Source organism: Cydia strobilella, chromosome 15, assembly GCF_947568885.1.
Source record: "Cydia strobilella chromosome 15, ilCydStro3.1, whole genome shotgun sequence".
NCBI classification, from domain to species: domain Eukaryota; kingdom Metazoa; phylum Arthropoda; class Insecta; order Lepidoptera; family Tortricidae; genus Cydia; species Cydia strobilella.
The window spans coordinates 3846390-3868264 of NC_086055.1; the positions used below are offsets into that span (position 1 = coordinate 3846390).

General features: G+C 39.8%; 1 protein-coding gene and 1 long non-coding RNA gene across 12 annotated transcripts in view; both read left to right on the forward strand.

Moving 5' to 3' along the window:
- LOC134747791 (uncharacterized) overlaps positions 1 to 21875 on the forward strand; it is a 329663-nt gene that overhangs the window by 307659 nt on the left and 129 nt on the right. The gene's annotated exons all lie outside the window — the stretch shown is intronic.
- Positions 11775 to 17898, forward strand: LOC134747755 (uncharacterized). 11 transcript variants are annotated; one of them, XM_063682390.1, is made up of 5 exons: positions 12893 to 13207; positions 13375 to 13494; positions 15107 to 15273; positions 16952 to 17022; positions 17461 to 17898. In XM_063682390.1, exons 3-5 carry the CDS (start codon positions 15240 to 15242, stop codon positions 17734 to 17736), a joined length of 381 nt encoding a protein of 126 aa, XP_063538460.1. In that variant the 5' UTR covers positions 12893 to 13207; positions 13375 to 13494; positions 15107 to 15239; the 3' UTR covers positions 17737 to 17898. The 11 variants fall into 11 exon arrangements, 10 of the variants coding, with proteins under 10 accessions (XP_063538458.1, XP_063538452.1, XP_063538460.1 ...); XM_063682388.1 differs by lacking the exons at positions 12893 to 13207; positions 15107 to 15273 and adding an exon at positions 11775 to 12886; XM_063682383.1 differs by having other exon boundaries at positions 15107 to 17022.

Below are 21875 nucleotides of genomic sequence, written 5' to 3' on the forward strand. Positions count from 1 at the left end.
GTGATAAGTATCAGTCACATGGACCGGTTTTTGAAGTCAAAAATTTACTAATAGCTTTGTCTAACTATATATTATATTCCGTAACTGTTTCACTACATCTGTCGTCAAGTTCACCATATTTATTAACCTATCGAATGAGCTGATGCCTTTACTGATACTGGAAAGCGATATGTAAACATACTACTTACCAACGTACCTACCTATACGAGGCCTGTGCCCTATTTATCAAAAGCTTGTAGCTTGTAATACAAGCGGAACTCACTTTTTGGCATCTTTTGTTAGAAAGGGACTTCCACTTGTATTACAAGCTACAAGCTTTTGATAAACAGGGCACTGGACGTTAGTAAGATGACGGTTACTCATTGCTGGGGCCCGTTTATCAAAAGCTTGTAGCTTGTAATACAAGTGGAAGTCTAAATTAAATCAGTATAAGTGGAAGTCTCTTTTAAACAGCTTTTGTTAGAAAGGGACTTCCATTTGTATTACAACCTACAAGCTTTTTATAAACGAGCCGTTTATCAAAAGCTTGTAGCTTGTAATACAAGTGGAAGTCCCTTTTTGACAGTTTTTGTTAGAAAGGGACTTCCACTTGTATTACAAGCTACAAGCTTTTGATAAACGGGCCCCTGGTGTCCTATTACTTTATTACCTATTGTATAACATGAGTTTCACATGATTATCCACCTGGTTTCTTGAGTTTAATAGTATTAGCCTCCAAACCTCCCCTTATAGCGACCCCATTCCTCACACTAAGTTTACCTTAAGTTCATATTATAGGCATCAACAATTCCCTCCGATTACTGTTCACTTTAAACACTGATAAACGTTGGTTACAATCTACAAGAGACACATCATTAATCTAATAGCACCATAAGAAAGTCCTTGAATTGATCCAAAAGCAAATATCACTCTTCCCGTAAATTTGTTCACACACAACCTCCTTTTCTTACTGACGTTCGGGCGTCTTCGCCTAAAAAATCACAATAATATAGAAGCGGTTATTTAACTTAAACGTGACTACGAGCGCCATCTACTTGACGTTGGCAACTATTAGCCGGTTCGCGATATTCGCGACAACGTCGTAATGAGTAACTCCTCATGTTTATTGACCGAAGCGTAGCGAAGGTCTACGGTTTGACTCGCGCATTTTGCTTTTGTATGTCCGGATGTTCTCCTCTACAGGTCGCAATTCACAACCGATTCTCGTGAAATTTTGTGACCAAATTCTATGACTAAATAGAATTTAGTTTTTGGAAATTTTTCAAAATGGCGGAGTCGTGATAGCTCCCGCCTAAACAAATAGTCGTATCGATATCATAACAGTATCTTCTTTTTGAGATATGCTTACAGACTAAATGTCGAATAATGCAGAAAGTTTGTATTGCTGGTTTTGGCGGTATTTAGATATTTAGTTTTTACTCGAGAATGAGTAGCCGAATTTTGTCAACTTAGGTAAGCACTATCATGGCGTGTTTTGCAAACATTCGCTTTTTTCGTTTGCACCGGGTGGTCCCTGGTTCGATCCCCAGTAAATTGTATGCTGCTATATAGTTTTTTGTATTTTGTTTTTTACACTTAAATTTCGTATCGTTTTTTTTTTATTTGTTTTTTATTTTTCTATTTTGAAACTGATTGACCAAGTGCGGGCTAAGCGTATTCGTTGGATTTTTACAAGCTTTTATTTAACTATCCCTAAAAAATATGTTTTATTTTTGTTATTTTAATTCTCTAGTGTTCTGAACGGCGGAGCCATACATTTAGTTAGCTTTAAGGGGTTCTCCTTATACCGAATTTCATACAATTTTATTTACTGTTTTTCTTTTAAAATACGTAGATTTCTTGCACCATAAACTTTGAGGTTTACGTTGTATAGATTCGTTTGTCTGAGCGGGTTTATGGAGCCAATTATTCAATAATATTATTCAAAAATTCAATAAAAAATTCAGAAAATTTGGCTCAACGCCTGTCTGTGTGAGTGACCTTTACACTATCCATGACAAACAAGATGGTGAAGTTGTTTAATAATAACTAACAAAGATGTCACTTTAACACAGGCAGGTGACCTAACTAAGTAGTACCTAATTTGCTCGATAGGTGGTGACATCGTGAGGTTGAAACCATAGATTAGTATATGTTATTACTGTAATAGATAAGAAACTCTCGGACATTTCACGTTCACGTCTCTACTAGTGCTGCCCCTAGCGGTCCTGCTCTCAACTAATGAGACTGTATATGCAGTAAACACGCACACATGTACACACACACACACACACACACACACACGTACTTATGGGTTCTTTACCTACATGTAACAACTTTAATATTGGAAACTGATTTATGTAGTAATCTTTGTCGTACCAATTTCCATTTGCTTAGAAAACTATATAAATCAGTTTTTCAGAATAAATAAACGAAAACTTATGTTGAAGCAAGTACAATATATTATTAATAAGTACCTACTTATTTACATACGTTCCATTCCAAGTAACTAAGACACATGCAAATACAGCGACGCTTTAAGCGCACTTCCGTGAAAATAACTTAACAGCAAGTATGTAACAATTTATTTCCTGACTATGTTTTAAACAATAATTAGAGGCAACCTAATTCATTTCTTCTTCTTGATCCCAAAATAACTTGGAAAGCTTCAATAGTTTGATCCAACTTTTTTTGATTTAATTTAGATCCATTTTTGTCGCATATTTCATAGTTTTGAGAACATTCAAGCTTTTTATCCACAATTTGTGGTGCGGTGATCTGGGTGTTACAGCGCATTAGATTAGGTAGATTTTCCTTTTTTAGGTTCACTGAAATTGCCATTGACAACATCGAAAAACTTATCGAAGAAAAGCACGATACCTGCCATGTCGCAACTTTATTCTGAAAGCTTTTTAATACCTGAAAATATATTAACAGTTAAGATGTTATCAAAAGTATAAAAAGGTTATTTTACAGCGAAACAGGACAAGTGTTGAGCATGCATTTTAAGGGTGTGCTATTGTCACATTTAATGTTAGGTAACAAGAAATCAGTGAATCGGGATATTATTCATGTAAAATGTCGACAAAGGTAACGTATTGTGGTTGGATTTTATCAGTAGATGTATGTCTTTCTAATTTTGGCAGGTTGTAGTTGATTTATCAGATTAAGACCTAGGCACGGAAAATAGTATCTTAATTATGATAATCAGAGCAACGTGTATGACGGGCCTTACGGGCACTAAGAATGGTGCTAGTTCAACGGCTGTTATTTGAAATGTTACAATGTTCCATGTTCCATCGCCAACATTTCATAAATATGCTTTACCCGAAGCCTCTATCAAAGCTTTTGATAAAGATGAAATAATAAATAAATGTTCAGGAGGTATATATATATATTATAAACTCGAAAATTTACTTACCTTGCCCTTATACCGATGTACATACAAGAAGGTACACAGATTCGGCGCGGCCCGGCCGGCATTGCTTTTCCTCTTGCCTGCGTTGGTTTGGTTGAATGAGTAAGAGCACAACTCAACACAACTTACAAGGTTGGTTGTGATATAAAGAAACGCTGTTTGTTAATATCTTAACATAAATCTGACCAAAAATATGTTTAAACGGAATTTATATTAAAAAACAACTTAGAAATAATTTCAAAATTTCCCGTCAAACCAAACGTCATTTGGTTTTTTTATTCGTCTAAATACGTCAGTCTGTCATTGTACGGTGTTTGCACTACATATTAAAAAAACTACTTTTACGTTTCAAATTTATTTTGTTTCCTAGTTTATTTGCAACGTAAGGTTAGTAACACTATCAAAACATTTTTTATTAAAATATATTCTTCTAGATTTAATTAAATACGATTAAGTTACCTGCTTAAATATTTGTTTTGGTATATTTTGTTTTCTACTATCTACACACAAGAATGATATCTAGCCACACTCAGCCCTCCTTATGCTAAAGGCGGTATCTCAAAAACGAATGAACTGGAAATGGAACGTTATGATTCAAATTTAAGGTACTTATTTGCATGCAATCTTCAATTGAGATACCGCTTTTTAGCTCAGCAGGGCACCACGGCTGAGGAATATATGTCCAGCATAACCCAGAGATGGCATTATTATCAGCATTACATTACTCCTCTTCAGAGATACTATACCATGTTGAAACGGGCCGATTTTTAGGATTCCGTATCCAAAGGGTAAAAACGGGACCCTATTAATAAGACTCCTCTGTCCGTCTGTCTGTCACCAGGCTGTATCTAATGAACCGTGATAGCAAGACAGTTGAAATTTTCACAAATGATGTATTTCTGTTGCCGCTATAACAACAAATACTAAAACGTACGGAACCCTCTGTGGGCGAGTCCGACCCGCATTTGTGCGGTTTTTAGAGTTTCGAGCGTTTGATTTCGTGTGGCTCCCTTTAACATATCTCCGTCTATATATATATATATCTAAGCATTTCAGTACTTTTAGAAATTCAAAAATCAGACAGGTATACAGGTTGGTTAGGGTCAGTGAGGGCAGCTACCAGATCCCGTGCTGCTACGCGAAAATGGTCTTAAACCTTCCCTCAATTTCAAATTAATGAAGATTGGGGTTTACAGATTTTAGAAAAAACATAGGTACCTACAGGATGCGAGAAAAAGGTCATTTTTGACAAACTTTTCTTTGACGTGAAATGTAAGGTGCACGTCTTTAAAAACCCGTAGAAACGAAAACCGATTTTAACGAAAAAGTGTTATGGCGCGATGGCGGTATATTATATATGGTTTCTATATCAGTGTATCAACGAAAGTAGCTATTACCCGGAACTGCATGTGCTGCTGACATAGATGGCGCTGATTCTGCGCTAGAAACGACGCAATCGGAGCTAAAATGACCCCTATGTGCAGTGTTAATAGTTACTCATCAGTCCATTAACCGATTTCGATACAATTGAGTTCATTTGATAGAACTTTTTGAAATATTATAAAAATAAAATACGCGGTATTATAAAAAGCTGGAGAAGAGTTAAAATGTTGCATTTTTACAGGAATTTCATGACTGTGTTTGTTTGAGGCCACCGTGTGCGAAAATTAAGGCATAAAAAGCTCAAATGCGCATACAGGGCGCCTGCTTTACGCTATGAGGTCCCTAAGCAGCGGCGCTATGCGGTCTTCGCAATAACTTCCACGCCACGTTTCACATCAACCACTGCGGCTGTATCCCTGATACAGCCTATCCCCATGGTTTTTTGATGCCAATCGATCTCATTCCTATCCGCGATCAAAAGCTTGTATGGGACCAAATAAACTTCCGCCTAAATAATCCACAAGTCGAGGATTTTTTTCCCATACAGTTTGTATGAAAATGAAAACTTTTATTTCTCACATGCCATTTTTTATGACAATCAATTCCATTCCTATCCAGTATCAATAGTTTCATAGGGTTCAACTAATGGTAATGTACCTACTAAAATTATTATTTTTTATATTTGCGAAACTTACATCAAAATCAAAGTGATTTGTTAAGATTTAGTTAGTGGAAACTATTTTCTCCCGAAATGGAAATTGTATGAAAAAAGTACCTATTGTCTGTATAGCTATTCTACCCTTTTAAACGTAACAGGACTGATTGGAGAGATAGAATTTCACGTTTTCTCCATAGTAGGTAAATGTAAACTTTTGTTACCTACTCAAAAATGTGACTCACACGCCAACAGTACTAAGCTATCAATAGAAGCGTTTTTGTAGTTGTCGGTAGAAGAATTCGCGACACTCAATTGATAATAAGAATAACATAAGCTTAACGCGAAAAAGAACGAAAAAAAAAATTGGCACCGTCGGGGTTTGAACCATGTAATCTGTTTTTTTTTTCAAAACAGAGGTTACGAATGCCACGAGCACACGACAATTAATATCTGAAAATATCAGTGCCTTGTCAAAGAACAAGAATTTAAATTTAATTTCTAATCTTTTTTAACAATAAACATTCCATCCGCTGTGCCCTCTAGGTTACTTTACTGTTACTTTACATTACGAATCTACTGACATTTGACACAGTACGTACGTGGACTGTTTAGATTAGCTACCCAAAAATTTTGTTCCCCAATAGCTTATGTTCCATTCGCGTTTTTCCCCATTCTGCTTTTTACCCAGCGTAAATTTTTTCAGTAGTTAATTTAATCACACGCGTATGTCCCAGTCGCTTTTTTCCCCAAAGAGTAATGTTTTCACGATAGTAACACTAAGTCACATAGATAGGTAGGTTAGGTTCGTTAGGTAGCTTCAAATGCCCGAAGGGCAAACCGCCCAGAAATAGGAGCCCCGCGTAGCGGGGCTCCGTCGGCTCAGGGGCCTCAGGGTAAGAAGGCATGCTCTCGGAAATATTACTCTTTGGGGAAAAAAGTAAACTAACTACTAAAAAAATAAACGCCTGGTTGAAAAGCAGAATGGGGAAAAACGCGAATCGAAGTAAAGCTATTGGGGAACAAAAATTTTGGGTAATTAATCTATACAGTCCGTACGTGAATGCAAGATATTGCTATATTTTGCAGTCTTTCTTTACACATTTTTGATGAAGTGTCTGCTGTTGAGTGCAAATATATTTCTATTTAGACGTCATATTTTTGTTGCATGCATAAATATCAACACGTCTTAGAAAATGCTTAGAAAATGGTAGAAAAGTTTTGGAAACGATGGTGATAATTCGCAAATTGTGCACAATCACGCCATCTTTTGGTGGTTAGTCGGCAGGACAGCCCTAGACACATACACATCCATCTTATCTTAAGCTATGCTCGCGAGGTCTACAGCTCACAGAGCCACTAGTATAGAAAGATTACACTACGAAAAATAGCGAATGTGGACATAAAAAATACATTAGGTGTTAATATGATGGATGCGTACTACCCGACATCTTTACGCTGAAAATGTATTTGAGCTAAGTGGCGTGTGGTTATCTGTGGCTTCCATTTGGTAGGACAGAAGAATGGCAAGTTGTCAACGTGCGCATGAAAAAAAAACCGGACAAGTGCGAGTCGGACTCGCCCACCGAGGGTTCCGTACTTTTTAGTATTTGTTGTTATACCGGCAACAGAAATACATCATCTGTGAAAATTTCAACTGTCTAGCTATCACGGCTCATGAAATACAGCCTGGTGACGGAGACGGACAGACGGACAGCGGAGTCTTAGTAATAGGGTCCCGTTTTTACCCTTTGGGTACGGAACCCTAATAAAAACGACGCAAACAAAATTCCAGATTTAACTAAATTGCAGATATTTATAATTAAGGCACATCTTTTTTTTTTTTTTTTACGAAACAGGGAATGTTTAAGTTCATACTCGTACATTTGTTACTTGCATTTAGTAGTAAATGTATGAACTCCCGCTTAACATTAACACTAATCAATGTGTAAATGAGACCTTACATCAAAACTATATAAGCACTTTTCAAAATGAAAACATTTTATATTTTATTTTTGCACATAAATAATTAACGGGATACCGCCGTTTAGCCAAAATCTTTTTCGCCAAATTTCACTTCCCAACAAACTTATGGCATCAGTTTCATTTCCCAAATGAAATTTTAGCAAGTTTTTATTTTCGCAACCATTTCATTTCCCAACCCCATACTTGCGAAATGAAAATGACGTACTAGGTTGGGTTAGGTTAGGTTGGATTATGAAAATTTGCGAAATGAAATTTCGCCCAAGTAAAAATATGGGATAAATAGTTTGGGAACTGAAAGTTTGTCAAGTAATTTTCGCCGAAACATCAGTAAACCATAATTAACATTTCCGTATAGTGCATCTACTCTATTCGGCTCTGTTATACCTAAAGATATTTTAGTAGAGGTATGAGACATACCTCCTAGGATAAGGTCAGCAAATTCCGATCGTTCCCGCGCTGCTGACACTACACGTTACGTTAATTAATAACCTGTGGGGCTACCGCGAAAACCGAAATTCGCAAATTGCGGGGATCTTTCTCTTTTACTCCAATGAAGGCGTAATTAGAGTGACAGAGAAAAATGCCCGCAATTGGCGAATTTCGATTTTCGCGGTTATAGCCCTGATTTCTTACGGCCCGGCCACGACATCGCGCGGCGGCGGCAGCGGTGAGCGGCGGCCATAGGTTGAAGCGAGACACAGCGATCGGACCTTTCGTTCCCACCTATGGCCGCCGCTCGGCGCTGCCGCCGCCGCGCGATGTCGTGGCCGGGCCGTTATATCGTCGGGTGAGAATAGGTACGTTTGTGCATACGTCACTTACATTAGTTTGCAGGAGAGCGAAAAGAAGCAAAAACATTTTTTTTAAGTTTTATATGTAGGAAATATTCAACTTATTTATCATCTAGGCACATAATATGTTTACATGATGTGGAAACAGATGTGGTAATCGATATAAATACAATGCCGCGCGACGCTGTGCGGCGTAAGCGCCATCGACAATAAGGTCCCTTTTCATAGAAAATGACCCACAGATAGAATTAGTAAGGATGAGTAATAAAATAAGTAGATGCCTGTCCAAAAAGTACAGTCTACAATAAAAGCTTGAACATGAATAACATTTTTGACAGAAACGTATTGAATGCACGCTCAAAGTTTTTTCCGTTCAGTGGATTATTTATTACTAGAAACTTTCATCGCCATCGCCATAATATTTTCCCGCAATACCTTCAAGTCGCTCAGAACCGCCGAGTAGTTTTATCTAAATTGCACCCGGGTAGATGTGGAGATATATATGATGAACGGATGAAGCACTGGGCGTATTCCCGTGTCCCAAACAAACTAGTTTAACTTCAAAATTTATAACAGGTTACAGCGGTACGGCATCGCGTTATCAAGTTATCATTTGCATGTCACTGAGGCCAATTCGTATCGTATCGCTCACACTAATACAGTATGAATTTTCTCAAATGGTTTTAAGGCCTCAGAACCTAATCCGTTAAACAAAAGCCTTTGTTTCTTTTATGGAGAGGCGCCTTAGTCGCGTGCCGAGCGCGTGCCAAAGCAACCATGGGCCCGTTTATCAAAAGCTTGTAGCTTGTAATACAAGCTTGTGTCGGATATTGAGGGCACTCTATCCAGAGTTTCGGTGTGGGGCCGGGACAATTTAGTGCGATTCAACCCCACCAAGACACAAGTTTGCGCGTTTACCGCTAAGAAAACCCCATTTACTGTGGTCCCACAGTTCGAAGGCACAGCCCTTACCATGTCAGGGAGTATTGGGATCCTCGGTGTCGACATCTCCAGTGACGTCCAATTCCGTAGCCACCTGGAAGGGAAGGCTGATCTGGCATCCAAAAAACTCGGTGTGCTCAATAAAGCACGGCGATACTTTACTCCGGGGCAAAGACTGCTGCTATATAAATCGCAAGTCAGACCCCATATGGAGTACTGCTGTCACCTTTGGGCAGGAGCACCTGGATGCCAGCTTGGACCCTTCGACTCAGTCCAAAGGCGCGCTGTACGAATCGTCGACGATCCCAAACTCACAAGCGGTATCGAACCTTTAAGTCTAAGGAGAGACTTCGCCTCCTTGTGTGTGTTCTACCGCTTGTACAATGGGCTGTGCTCTGAAGAATTGTTTGACATGATGCCAACGGCCGCTTTCTATCACCGCACCGCTCGCCATCGGCAGGGTGTTCATCCTCACACCCTAGCACCTAAATGGTCGCGTACTGTGCGGTTTAAGAGGAATTACCTCCCGCGTACGCTTCGGCTGTGGAATGAGCTCCCTGCCGGGGTTTTCCCGAGGGGCTACAGTATGGGGTTCTTCAAAAAAGGAGTGTACAGGTTTTTATTTATACTTTATTGCACATAAAATAAGTACAAATGGTGGACTTAATGCCTTAAGGCATTCTCTACCAGTCAACCACTGGGCCAAAAAGAGACGTTTGTTGGTGCAGGCTTTGTACTGTATTTGAAAATAATTAAACGATATCACTACCTACTATTTACAAATTAAATACTAATTATAGTATACCTATTATATTTAAATCATAAACTTAAACATATACTTTGTATGATACACTTACATACATATCTAAATACATACTTATACATGTACCTACTGTGAAACATTACTTACATCTTTCAGACAAATGCTTGCGCAGCATACGCTTGAACGTGAATTTACTTTGAGCTTTTCTGATATTGAGTGGAAGGTCGTTCCACAGGCGTGTCGCCTGAACAGTATAGGAGTTGGTCAGGAAACCAGTGCGATGAGGGGGAATGGAAAGCTTAAGGCTACGGGAGGGACGGAGAACACCACCAGGGCGAGCAGTAACAAATTTAAATTTGGATCTGAGATATTCTGGTGTATTGGGATCAAATAGAAGAGAGTAAAGTATACCTAACAGTCTCAAAGATCTTCGCTCACTAATAGGAAGCCAATTAAGCTGCTTACGATAAGCTGATACGTGGTCGTACTTCCGAAGACAAAATATAAACCTAATACAGTTGTTGAGCAGTCTGTCCAGTTTGTTAAGTGAAGTTTGAACTAGATTAGAGTAGCACACATCAGCATAATCGATAGTGGGAAGTACAAGAGCTTGAACGAGAAGGATCTTTGTGCTAATTGGCAAAAAGTTTTTGTACCTGTAAAGCGATCTCAGCGTGTACGTCACTCTGCGACATACATCAGACACCTGGGGTTCCCACGTAAGGCCACTGTCTATAATCAGACCCAGATTTTTCACTTTAGGTGATAGCGGTATCACGACATCCTCAAACCTGATAGGTGCTACACTATGTAAATCCATCAACGCCAGCATGCGTGGGCTCCCAAGTACGATCGCTTGACATTTGGTTGGGTTAACTACGATCCCAAAAGAACGTGACCATGCAGAAAGATGGCTTAAATTGCTATTCATGATAGAGACTGCATGATCCATGTCCTTAACGTTTGCTTGTGTATAAAGCTGCAGATCGTCAGCATATAGATGGTAGGAGCAGCCAATGTTAGGGGTGACCATATTGATAAAAATTGAAAAAAGAAGAGGCGAGAGAATGCCACCCTGTGGAACTCCAGCAGAAAGATCACACCAGTCAGAGAAGGTTCGGTCAGCACGAACTGATTGACGGCGATCTTGAAGATAAGAAGAAAACCACTGAACCGCCGACGATGACATATTTAAGTGACTTAGGCAGGCTAGTAAAAGGTCATAGTTAACCGCATTAAATGCATTTGAGAAATCTACTAGTACCAACAACGTTAACTGAGACAGCTCCATGCCTTGTCTAACATCTTCGAGTACTTTGAGCAGAGCAGTGCAAGTACTATGCCCTGGGCGAAAACCCGACTGAAAAGGAGAGAGAATTTGATTGGAATAAACATGAGACGAAAGTTGCTTATGAACGATTGCTTCTAAAATCTTTGACAGAAACGGAAGAACGGAAATAGGACGAAAGTCTTTTAGTGTAATGGGGTTCGAAACTTTTGGAAGTGGTATGACATAGGCTTTCCGCCATGCTGAAGGAAAAACTCCGGTAGTGAGTGAAAAGTTAATTATGTATGTTAGAACTGGAAGAACGCATTCCAAGATGCTTACGATCATTAATCTGCTCAACTCATCATGGCCTACAGCATTCGATCTAATCGATTTTATCACCTTAATAATGTCATCGTCAGTGGCTTGATTGAGTGAGAAGGTGTTAAGACCTATCTTAACAAGTAGCAGATAAGTAGGTATTAGCATACCTAAGTACCTACTTACCTAATCTAGACAGATTAAGTCTCTCAATCGTCCTATGATATGTAAAGGTGACATCTACCGAAACTATTGTGTACTAGTTTAAGTGCTCAATAAGCTGTTAGCTATGTCAATGTATGTAATAGTTCCTAACCAATCCGTAGTGTCATAGTGTGGCGCTGTACTTTACTATATAAGCTTCTACATGTATGTAGATAAGCCCACTTTTTCTAACCAGCCTTCTGTAAAACATTAAATTAAGATATCAGATTCTCTGCTTTCATTTGGTCGCCATTACCTCCAACGCTGAACATAATGGTGACCCCTAGTTTAAATCGCGGTTAATCTCAGTACTTTAAAGCGAATCGCTAGTAAATTTAGTAAAATTTGCGAGCCGGTACGTCGAGGAATCGCCGCGTATCCTGATTTAGGCCGGGAGAGCAACGTTACCACGTAGGCAGCAACCGCGTGGGGCTCCGCCGACCTGAAGAAGCTGAAGAGGTGACTAGGAGGCGACCACACCACTCGATCGAGCGGCCTGAGCCAACGCGACAGGCGCCGACCGAGCCACCAAAGCGGGACCACGTGCGTGGCACCGCAGCCGCAGCAGGGAACGGCTACCGCAAGTACCAAAGGGACCACGTGGGTGGTACCACACCAGAGGCAGAAGGAGCGCCCAAGCGAGGGCAATCACCAAGCTACGCCACGCGCACGAGCATCAATCGAGAAGGCAAGTGAGCTGGCATTCCCTAACCTATCTACCAAATCTCCCTACCAAATTTAATTGTAATCGATTTATTTCCTACAAATTGTAAATTGTAATCGTTCTTAATCATGTTAGAAACTTCCAAAAGCACTCTAGAAGAGTTAGAAATTAGGCAGTTAAAAAATAGACGAGGTGTCTGTAAGCGAAAATTAACTGTATTTAATAAATTTATAGAAAGAATCGACTCAAGTGCATTGACGGCCGAAATAATTGTAGACATAAGCTTAAGACTAGAACAATTACCAAAGTTATACAATGATTTCTCTGAGATACAGGACCGGATCGAGACACTGTGCAGCGACGAAGGGGACATCGAAGCCCACGAGGCCGAGCGTATGTCATTTGAGGACACATTTTACCGACTTAGCGCTAAGGGCAAGCTGCTGGCGAAGGTAGATACCGATTCAACACCAAATGACCATAGTCCGCAAGCCCCGCCGCAGCAACCCCTCGGTGAGTCGATAAAATATCCCGAAATTAGCCTCCCTAGCTTCGACGGAGACCTAACACAGTGGCTGCAATTTCGAGACACATTTGATGCCCTAGTCAACCAAGCTAGCTTAGCACCGATCGTAAAATATAAGTACCTACGCAGTTGTTTACAAGACGGCGCACTTGAGGTAATTAGTTCGCTCGATTTCTCCGAGGACGCGTACATGCTCGCGTGGCAGATGCTTTGTGAACGTTATAATAATCCTAAACGTTTAGTCACCAACCACATGCGAGCCTTGTTCGACGTGGAACCGGTACCGTCAACTCCTTCGGGTCTAAGAGGTCTGTGCGATAATATTTCCAAACATTTGAGATCTTTGCGCTCATTAAATGTACCTACCGAAAATTGGGATCTCGCAATTATTCACATGTTAGTTAAAAAGTTAGACAGTCGATTGCAATCAAAGTGGGAAAACAGTGTTGATTTGAGAAAATTGCCTTCGTTGCAGGATTTCAAAACCTTCCTAAAGAACCGAGCTGACCGGCTGGAAGCGACCAGCCCAGCAGTACCATCGGACGCACCCAGCACTTCCAAGAAGGCCATGGTAACCACGTCCGAACCTATCAAGGTAACCTCCAAACAGTTTAAATGTAACCAGTGTCCGTATTGTTCGAGTACGCATTATATTAATCAGTGTCCAAAGTTTAGTGCATTAAACGTTATCGCGCGCATCCGAGCCGTGAATAAATTACGATTATGCTTTAATTGTTTGTCCGGAACGCATGTCTTAACAAACTGCAGGGCCAGTACATGTCGAGTATGTAAGGGCAAGCATCATACGTTACTACACAAACCAAATACCAACACTCATGTAGGTAGTAACCCCGTACCAACGCGATTACCAATATCAACGTTAATCGACGAACAACCGAGTTCTAGTCAAATCGAGACTACCTTGTCGAATAACACTTTAATCGAAAAACAAATAAACAATGCGCGAAATAGGTCAGTTTTCCTTACAACAGCCCAAGTGCTCGTTAGGGATAAGCATAACAATGTGCATAAAATGAAGGCATTTTTAGACAATGGCTCGCAAGAAAATTTCATTACCGAAAACGCGGCCAAAAAGTTACAATTAAACAAGGAACAACTTGCCTTAAATGTCATAGGTTTCAATGAAAAAGTGTCTAGCCTTTTAGAATCGTGTGACGTAACATTGCATTCCTTAGACGGAACCTTTACAACGAATTTGTCCTGTTTTATTACGCCTATAATTTGTACTACCAACATTTTAATACCAAACGTGCAACGTTGGCACATTCCGTCGCGTTATAAATTAGCTGATGACGAGTTTAACTTAGCTCAAGATGTAGATTTGCTTATCGGTGGGGAGATATTCTTTGATTTACTTCTTACCGGTAAATACAAGCTCGGGCCCGGATTACCGGTTCTGAGACGCTCGCGATTAGGATGGATAGTCACGGGTTCCGTACAAAAAAAAACCGAGTCTGCCATTCAATGTAAAGTTACAGTAGAAACTCAATTAAAAAAGTTTTGGGAAATAGAGGAGGGTTCCGCACCAAATTTACCCTATGATGAAAAACAATGTGAGGATATATTTCTGAAAACTCACACTCACAACTCTGAGGGTAATTTCGAAATAGAACTTCCATTAAAGCAGCCACCTACCAAGTTAGGTCAATCTAGGCACATAGCATATCGGAGGTTCAAAACATTAGAATCCAAGTTCGAGCGGAACCCCGAATTTAAAGATAAATATGTGAATTTCATGCGCGAGTTCGAACAAGCTGGCCATATGATTCAATTACAAGATAATTATGATGGCCCATGTAATTTTCTACCCCACCAAGCTGTTTTTCGCGACTCCCCCTCAACCCCTATTCGAATTGTTTTCGACTGCTCATGCAGAACTGATAACGGCATTTCTTTGAATGATATCCAATACAAAGGCTCAATAATACAGGACGAACTCATAAATATACTTCTACGATTCCGAAAATACCAATATGTTATTAACGCTGACATACAAAAAATGTACAGATGTATTTATGTTAAACCAAATCAACAATACCTACAATGCATATTTTGGCGGGAAAATACTCACCAACGACTCCAAATTTATATGCTGACCACATTAAGTTTCGGCTTAAAGTCAGCACCACATATTGCAACCAGATGTTTGTTACAACTGTCAAACGAAAACCAACACACATTTCCAGCAGCTGCAGAGGCCATAGCGAACCAGTTCTACATGGACGATTTTATCGCCGGCGGCGACGACGAGAATCAGGTAGCTGAAACTGCATCACAGGTGAACGAGATCCTGCGGGGAGCCAACTTCACGCTGCGGAAATGGAAGTCCAATTCCGAAGTCATCATAAAACGGGTGAGCGAAACACACACACACCAAAACACACACACAACCGAATTTGGAGATAAAACACATAAGGTCCTGGGTTTAGCGTGGTCTAGTGACTCAGATGAGCTTATGTATACCATTAAAGAAAACCAAATTTCACACCCAATCACCAAAAGAAAGGTACTAGGGGTAATTTCGTCCATTTTCGACCCCCTAGGCTTGACGGGACCAGTAATTGTAGTAGCCAAAATATTTATTCAAAAATTATTTAAGGCTCAATTAGATTGGGATACCGAATTAACACAAGACTTGATCCAAGAATGGAACACATTCTATCGAGACTTGTTTTTATTAAACCAATTGAAAATTTCGAGATGTACAGTCATACCCAATTATGTAACGATACAAATTCATGGGTTCTGTGACAGTAGTATTAAAGCCTATGGCGCTGCCATCTATATACGATCAAGCGATAGAGTAGGAAACGTACAAGTTCACCTACTTTACTCAAAATCAAAAATAAGTCCAATACAACCCCAAACTATTCCAAATTTGGAACTTTGTTCCAGTTTACTGCTCGCGACACATGTCGACAAAATAAAACGAGCATTAAAATGTGACGTTTCCGGAATCAACCTGTGGTCAGATTCAAAAATAACATTATGTTGGATAAAAAATAGTAACCCTAAATTAACTTGTTTTGTTAGTAACAGAGTCACAAAAGTATTATCACTTACAAACAAGCACGAGTGGTCATGGGTCCGCTCGGAGGATAACCCCGCCGACCTTTTGTCCCGAGGGGTAGCACCAGGCAAGCTGGAAACCAACCAGTTATGGTGGTCTGGGCCGGCGTGGTTGACCCAAAGTCCGGACACATGGCCGACCCACGATTCTGAGTCACTAAATCATGCACCCGAGGCCGAGAGCGACGTAAACATAACTCTCACCTTGGCTATTAGCACAGAATCTAACGACACGATACAATATCTTTTCCACAGGTGGTCAAGCGATAAAACACTTATTCATGTATTAGCATACATACTTCGATTTATATATAATACAAAAAATAAAACTCGAACAATTAATCCAAATAATAAATTATCAGGACCATTGTCCGTAGAAGAATTAAAAAAATCGGATCACGCATTAATTAGACACGCACAAATGGAATCATTCCCACACGAATATAAATTATTGCAAAACAATAAACCGGTTCTTAACAAATCAAAAATATTATCTTTACACCCATTCATGAAGGACGGACTCGTTCGCGTAGGCGGACGAATCGGTCTTTCGCATTATGCATATGAAAAAAAACATCCTTTAATATTAAGTCACGAGCACGCGCTTACCAAACTACTGATGGCAAACGCACATATACGTACTCTGCACGCTGGCCCTCAGTTATTACTTTCAACTATTCGCGAGCGCATCTGGCCAACAAAAGGTAGGATGTTAGCCTCGAAAATTGTAAATAAATGCGTTCCGTGTTTTAGAGCAAATCCAAAGACTACTAACCCTATAATGGGAAACTTACCCCCCTCAAGGGTAAATCCTTCCCCCCCCTTTGCTATCACGGGTATCGATTATGGAGGACCTTATAACATTAGAGATAGGACAGGGCGTGGTTACAAGGTCTCTAAGTGCTATATAGCAGTGTTTATTTGTTTTGCAACAAAGGCAATTCATCTCGAATTAATTACAGGGCTCGAGTCAGCCAATTTCCTGGCGGCGCTGCGACGATTCATCGCCAGGAGAGGTAAACCGAAGGAGTTGGTGAGTGACAATTCAACAACCTTTCATGGGGCTAGTAACGAGCTAAAAGATTTACAAAAATACCTACAGGACAGCTCGAGCGAGCTAGTATCTCATTGCGCAGACGAGGGCATAAAATGGAGTTTTATTCCTGTCTATACACCTCATATGGGGTCCCTATGGGAATCTAGTATAAAACTTACCAAATATCATTTAAAAAGAGTGTTAGGGTTATCTTTGTTAACTTACGAACAATTTGTATCAATCCTATATCAGGTAGAATCTATGGTAAATTCTAGGCCACTATGTCCCTTACCTAGTTCAAATCCTGACTATCCTGTCCTTACGCCAGCTCACTTTTTAATTGGAAAAGCACCAAATTCACTTCCGGACGAAGATTATAACCATGTACCAAAGAACCGATTAACTCACTATCAACTTTTGCAACAAATCACGCAGGACTTCTGGCGGCGCTGGTCACGTGACTACATCGGAACGCTGCAGGAACGCACGAAGTGGAGGAGCGCGCGCGGCCCAAGCCTCGCAGTCGACACCGTCGTCCTGGTACGAGACGAGCGTCTGCCGCCCTGCCGGTGGAGGCTGGGCAAGATCGTCGCGACGCAGCCGGGCCGGGATGGCGTCACCAGGGTGGCCGTCATCCGAACCGCCAGAGGGGACATCCAACGCGCGTTCAATAACATTTGTCCATTACCTACTTCGGGTGAAGTCATATAAGTAGTAAATACCTACCAACAGTACCAACCTAATGTAAAGTTCAAATAATTATAACTAAGTGTCAAATAAGTATAATTAAGTACCTAAATTACCTTACTTACCTAGTACCTATGTACATAATTAGAATACCTACTCCCTATTTAAAATAAAAATCATTTCCTATTGTTGTTTCATTTATAAGAATGGGCACAGATCTAATTAAAATTTAAGTAATTACCTAACTATAACTCGTAACAAAGAACTCTGCCCATCCTTACTGATAGGTAAAATGTATAAAGCCTATTCTTTGAAATACCTAATGTTACTCATAAAACATTAACTATTTCAAGGGGTGGCAAAATGTTAAGACCTATCTTAACAAGTAGCAGATAAGTAGGTATTAGCATACCTAAGTACCTACTTACCTAATCTAGACAGATTAAGTCTCTCAATCGTCCTATGATATGTAAAGGTGACATCTACCGAAACTATTGTGTACTAGTTTAAGTGCTCAATAAGCTGTTAGCTATGTCAATGTATGTAATAGTTCCTAACCAATCCGTAGTGTCATAGTGTGGCGCTGTACTTTACTATATAAGCTTCTACATGTATGTAGATAAGCCCACTTTTTCTAACCAGCCTTCTGTAAAACATTAAATTAAGATATCAGATTCTCTGCTTTCATTTGGTCGCCATTACCTCCAACGCTGAACAGAAGGTTATATTAGAAAGACAGGGCAAGGCTCTAATGTAGGTTAAACTTTTGGTTAAGGTAGCGGAATTTAAAGGCAAAGTTTTAGCGAAGTGTAAATTTAAATCATTAAGAGAGAAAGAGGAGGGAGTTGAGCAAGTAGGTTTAACAATGCCGATCGATTTTAGGAATTTCCATGTTTCAGCTGGTGACGAACATGCAATACTGTCGTGGATATATTTCCGTTTGGCAGCTCTCACCGTCTGATTGCATTTATTCCTGGCTGTTTTAAATATGTTCCATTTATCTTCGCAACGATCTCGTTTGTACCTCCTAAATGCCCGATCGCGTCTCGCCATAGCCATTCTGACAACCTGGGTAATCCACGGAGCAGGTGGGCGTTTTAACTTAACCGTACGGATGGGAGCATGTGTGTTGAATAATTCTAATACAGTCGAGTTGAACGTGTCCACAGCCTTGTCAACGGATGTTGCCGAAAAGGTCGTCGACCAGTCCTGCTCGCTCGCGTCTCGTTTTAAAGCTTCAATGTCTAGCTTAGCGAAGCTGCGAATTTGGACAGTGACGCGTTGTGGCTTGGGAGGCCGGACACGGTAGCTTAAGTAAATAAGGTCATGATGCGAAAAACCTGGGGCCGGAAACTGACCGACCGCATCCGAAAGATCAATAGACGAGACAATAATAAGGTCTAACCAGGAGTCTGATGTATCTACATTGTGGTGAGTGGGCCTGAGTGGGAGAACAGCTAAGTCAACTGACTCTACGTTTGCATACAATTTGCGAGTTCTAAGGTTGTCTTTGACAAGGTCCGTATTAAAATCTCCCATGATTAACTGATGGGCGTACTCGGTGCTTATAGGGGCCAGCAAGGTTTCGAGGTCCGCAAAATAGTCGATGGTAGGGGGGCAATAGACCACTCCTAAAGCTACCTTAGTCCCACCAATGTTAACCTCAACAAATAAATATTCCATAGAGCCGGATAATCGAGGTGAGGATGTAGCTATAATTTTAAACGGAACGTTACTGTGGAGATATATGGCCACATATAATGGTTTTTAAAGGGTCGGCAACGCGCGTGTAATATCTCCGGTGTTGCAGGCGTTCATAGGCTACGGTAACTGCTTACCATCAGGCGGGCCGTATGCTTGATTGCCACCAACGTGGTATAAAAAAAAAAAAAAAAAGTGGTAGTCCCTTTCTAACAAAAGCTGTCAAAAAGGGACTTCCAGTGAAAAGCAACTATCGTGATAGTATTAATATTCAAAATGTAACAGCTCATTCTGAGATAACGAGTTTGGGTAATGAAGGACGAACGGTTGCCTGTGTGTGGCCTCAGAATACAGAGCTGCTACATACATTTGAACCATATAAATAGGACGGTAAAATTTATTTTTAAACGAGTTTGTTCCCGTTCAGCCAGTAGCGGTAGCATTGGTAACCGCTGAAGAAAAGAAACAATGGCTTTTGTTTAACAGATTCGGGTGTGAGGCGTAAAAATCATTTGAGAAAACTCATACTATAAGTACATGTACTGACAAGTACGAGCAAAATGCAGGACATCTGAATGACATCATGTAATACAATCAAAATAGAGATTTGTATAACTAGGTACTCGACGAAAAGTTCACAAAATAAATTCGCAATAGACCCGATTTTTTTAAATTTTAATGTTAGCGGTAGTCCCTCAGTTGTCGAGATCATGTAACACTGGTTTACAAGAACTGGACTCTGTTTGAACGAAAGAAAATAGGGTCTGATCCTCTCGGTTTTTTTCCAATTTGGTTGCTGTAAGGTATTTGGAGTTCCAAACGAAATTTAAACGAAGGTTTGACTTGAAGCGGTTTACCTACCTAATTACTTTGGACGATTCTAAAATTATCATCAAGTTTTTGAAAACAGGCTCACTAAATTAGTAATGTTTTTTTTTTCTGATGGACGTTTAGGTAAACGCGCGTAAACCACTGATTTTGTCGGTCTTATTTGTAAATTTCGTAGTTTGGACGGCTAAAAATAGTAATTTTGTATTACACGTATCCTGTACTCTACCTTTTACAGACTTCATTTTTATTATTATGACTGAAGTAGTTTAAATGAATGTTAGACGATATCAATTTTCTCCAAAAATTACTTCAAAACAAGTGACAATTTCCCTGAAAATCGACTTAATTTGAACGTAATTTTGGTACCTTAACAATCTACAACATTTGCTGAAACTGTTCCTAAACATCGTTTTGTATAATTTACCACCATAATTTTTTGATGATTTTTTTAAAACTGCCCCTTCTCTTCATTTACCGGTGACGCACGCTCGCGACCTCATTATTTAAAGGCAAGATGAGAAAACGTGCTAATAGAAACCAATAAGTACTTGTTATTTAGATATTACGTAACAAAAGGTGTACAAATTACAATTTCAACCACTAAATCTATAAATTTTACATTTTTGAAAAATATAAATATTTAATAACGTTCATTTAGGGCTTTAAATACAACTTATTTTATTATTAATATTATTATAACGCCCACAGAAAACACGCATAATGCTAACTTTTACCAGTCAAACTACTTAAAAAGTTTTTGACCTAGGTGCCCCTTGCTGAATTGTGTCCAAAGTTCAAAATGAGGTCTTCATTTCGGTCGATCGATTATACAGAACGCAATTCTATTTTCAAAGCACGATTTACCAGCTAACTAAACAGAGCAACTCCTCAACCATGTTCTAAGTATACTCCAACTGCCTTTGACCTTTGAGAAAGCATTTGAGCTCTGGATCCCTTTTACGGAGTCTAGTTTCAAAGTCAATTGACCGAGCGTGAGAGCACTTTACAGACAGACGCGTCAACCCGCATTAAATACATGAAACTACCACTTGTAGACTCCGCTCTAGGAAGAGTATACAAGGATTTTTAGTTGTAACACGCTGCGAGGGACTTTATTTTACAAGCTTTTTATTAACTTGCAATGTACCTATGTATGTACGGGTCAAATTTTGGAAGTTAAATTTTACCCACTTCCCGACTTCCAATGAAGCTGAAAATTTGCATACGTATTATGTAAGTCGGGTGACAATGCAACATTATGGTACCATCGAGCTGATCTGATGATGGAGACAGGAGCTGGCTTAGGAAATCTGTGATAAAACAACGAAACCTACTTGTGTTTGGGGTTTTTAGAATTGTCTCGATGAGTATTAGATAACAACAACAATTTTTCGTTAGGGTAGGATCACCTTGAAATTCACACGGCACATTCTCCCAATTTTCGGTCGTTAGAGAGGTTTTGTATGAAATTCGTGATGTCAGGCCTTGGTTTTTCAAATTACATTAGATACCTGTGGAAAGAAAAGTACAGTCAGCGATAAAAGCTTGTACCAAAAATTAATTTTTTGCCAAAAACTTATTACTACAAAAGTCCTAAGGATACCGAAAGAAACTCTTCTGTTGCTAATGCC

Coding starts and splice junctions, on each gene's coding strand:
- LOC134747755 (XM_063682382.1), top strand. CDS start 15,139: ATGGACGATTTTATCGCCGGCGGCGACGACGAGAATCAGGTAGCTGAA.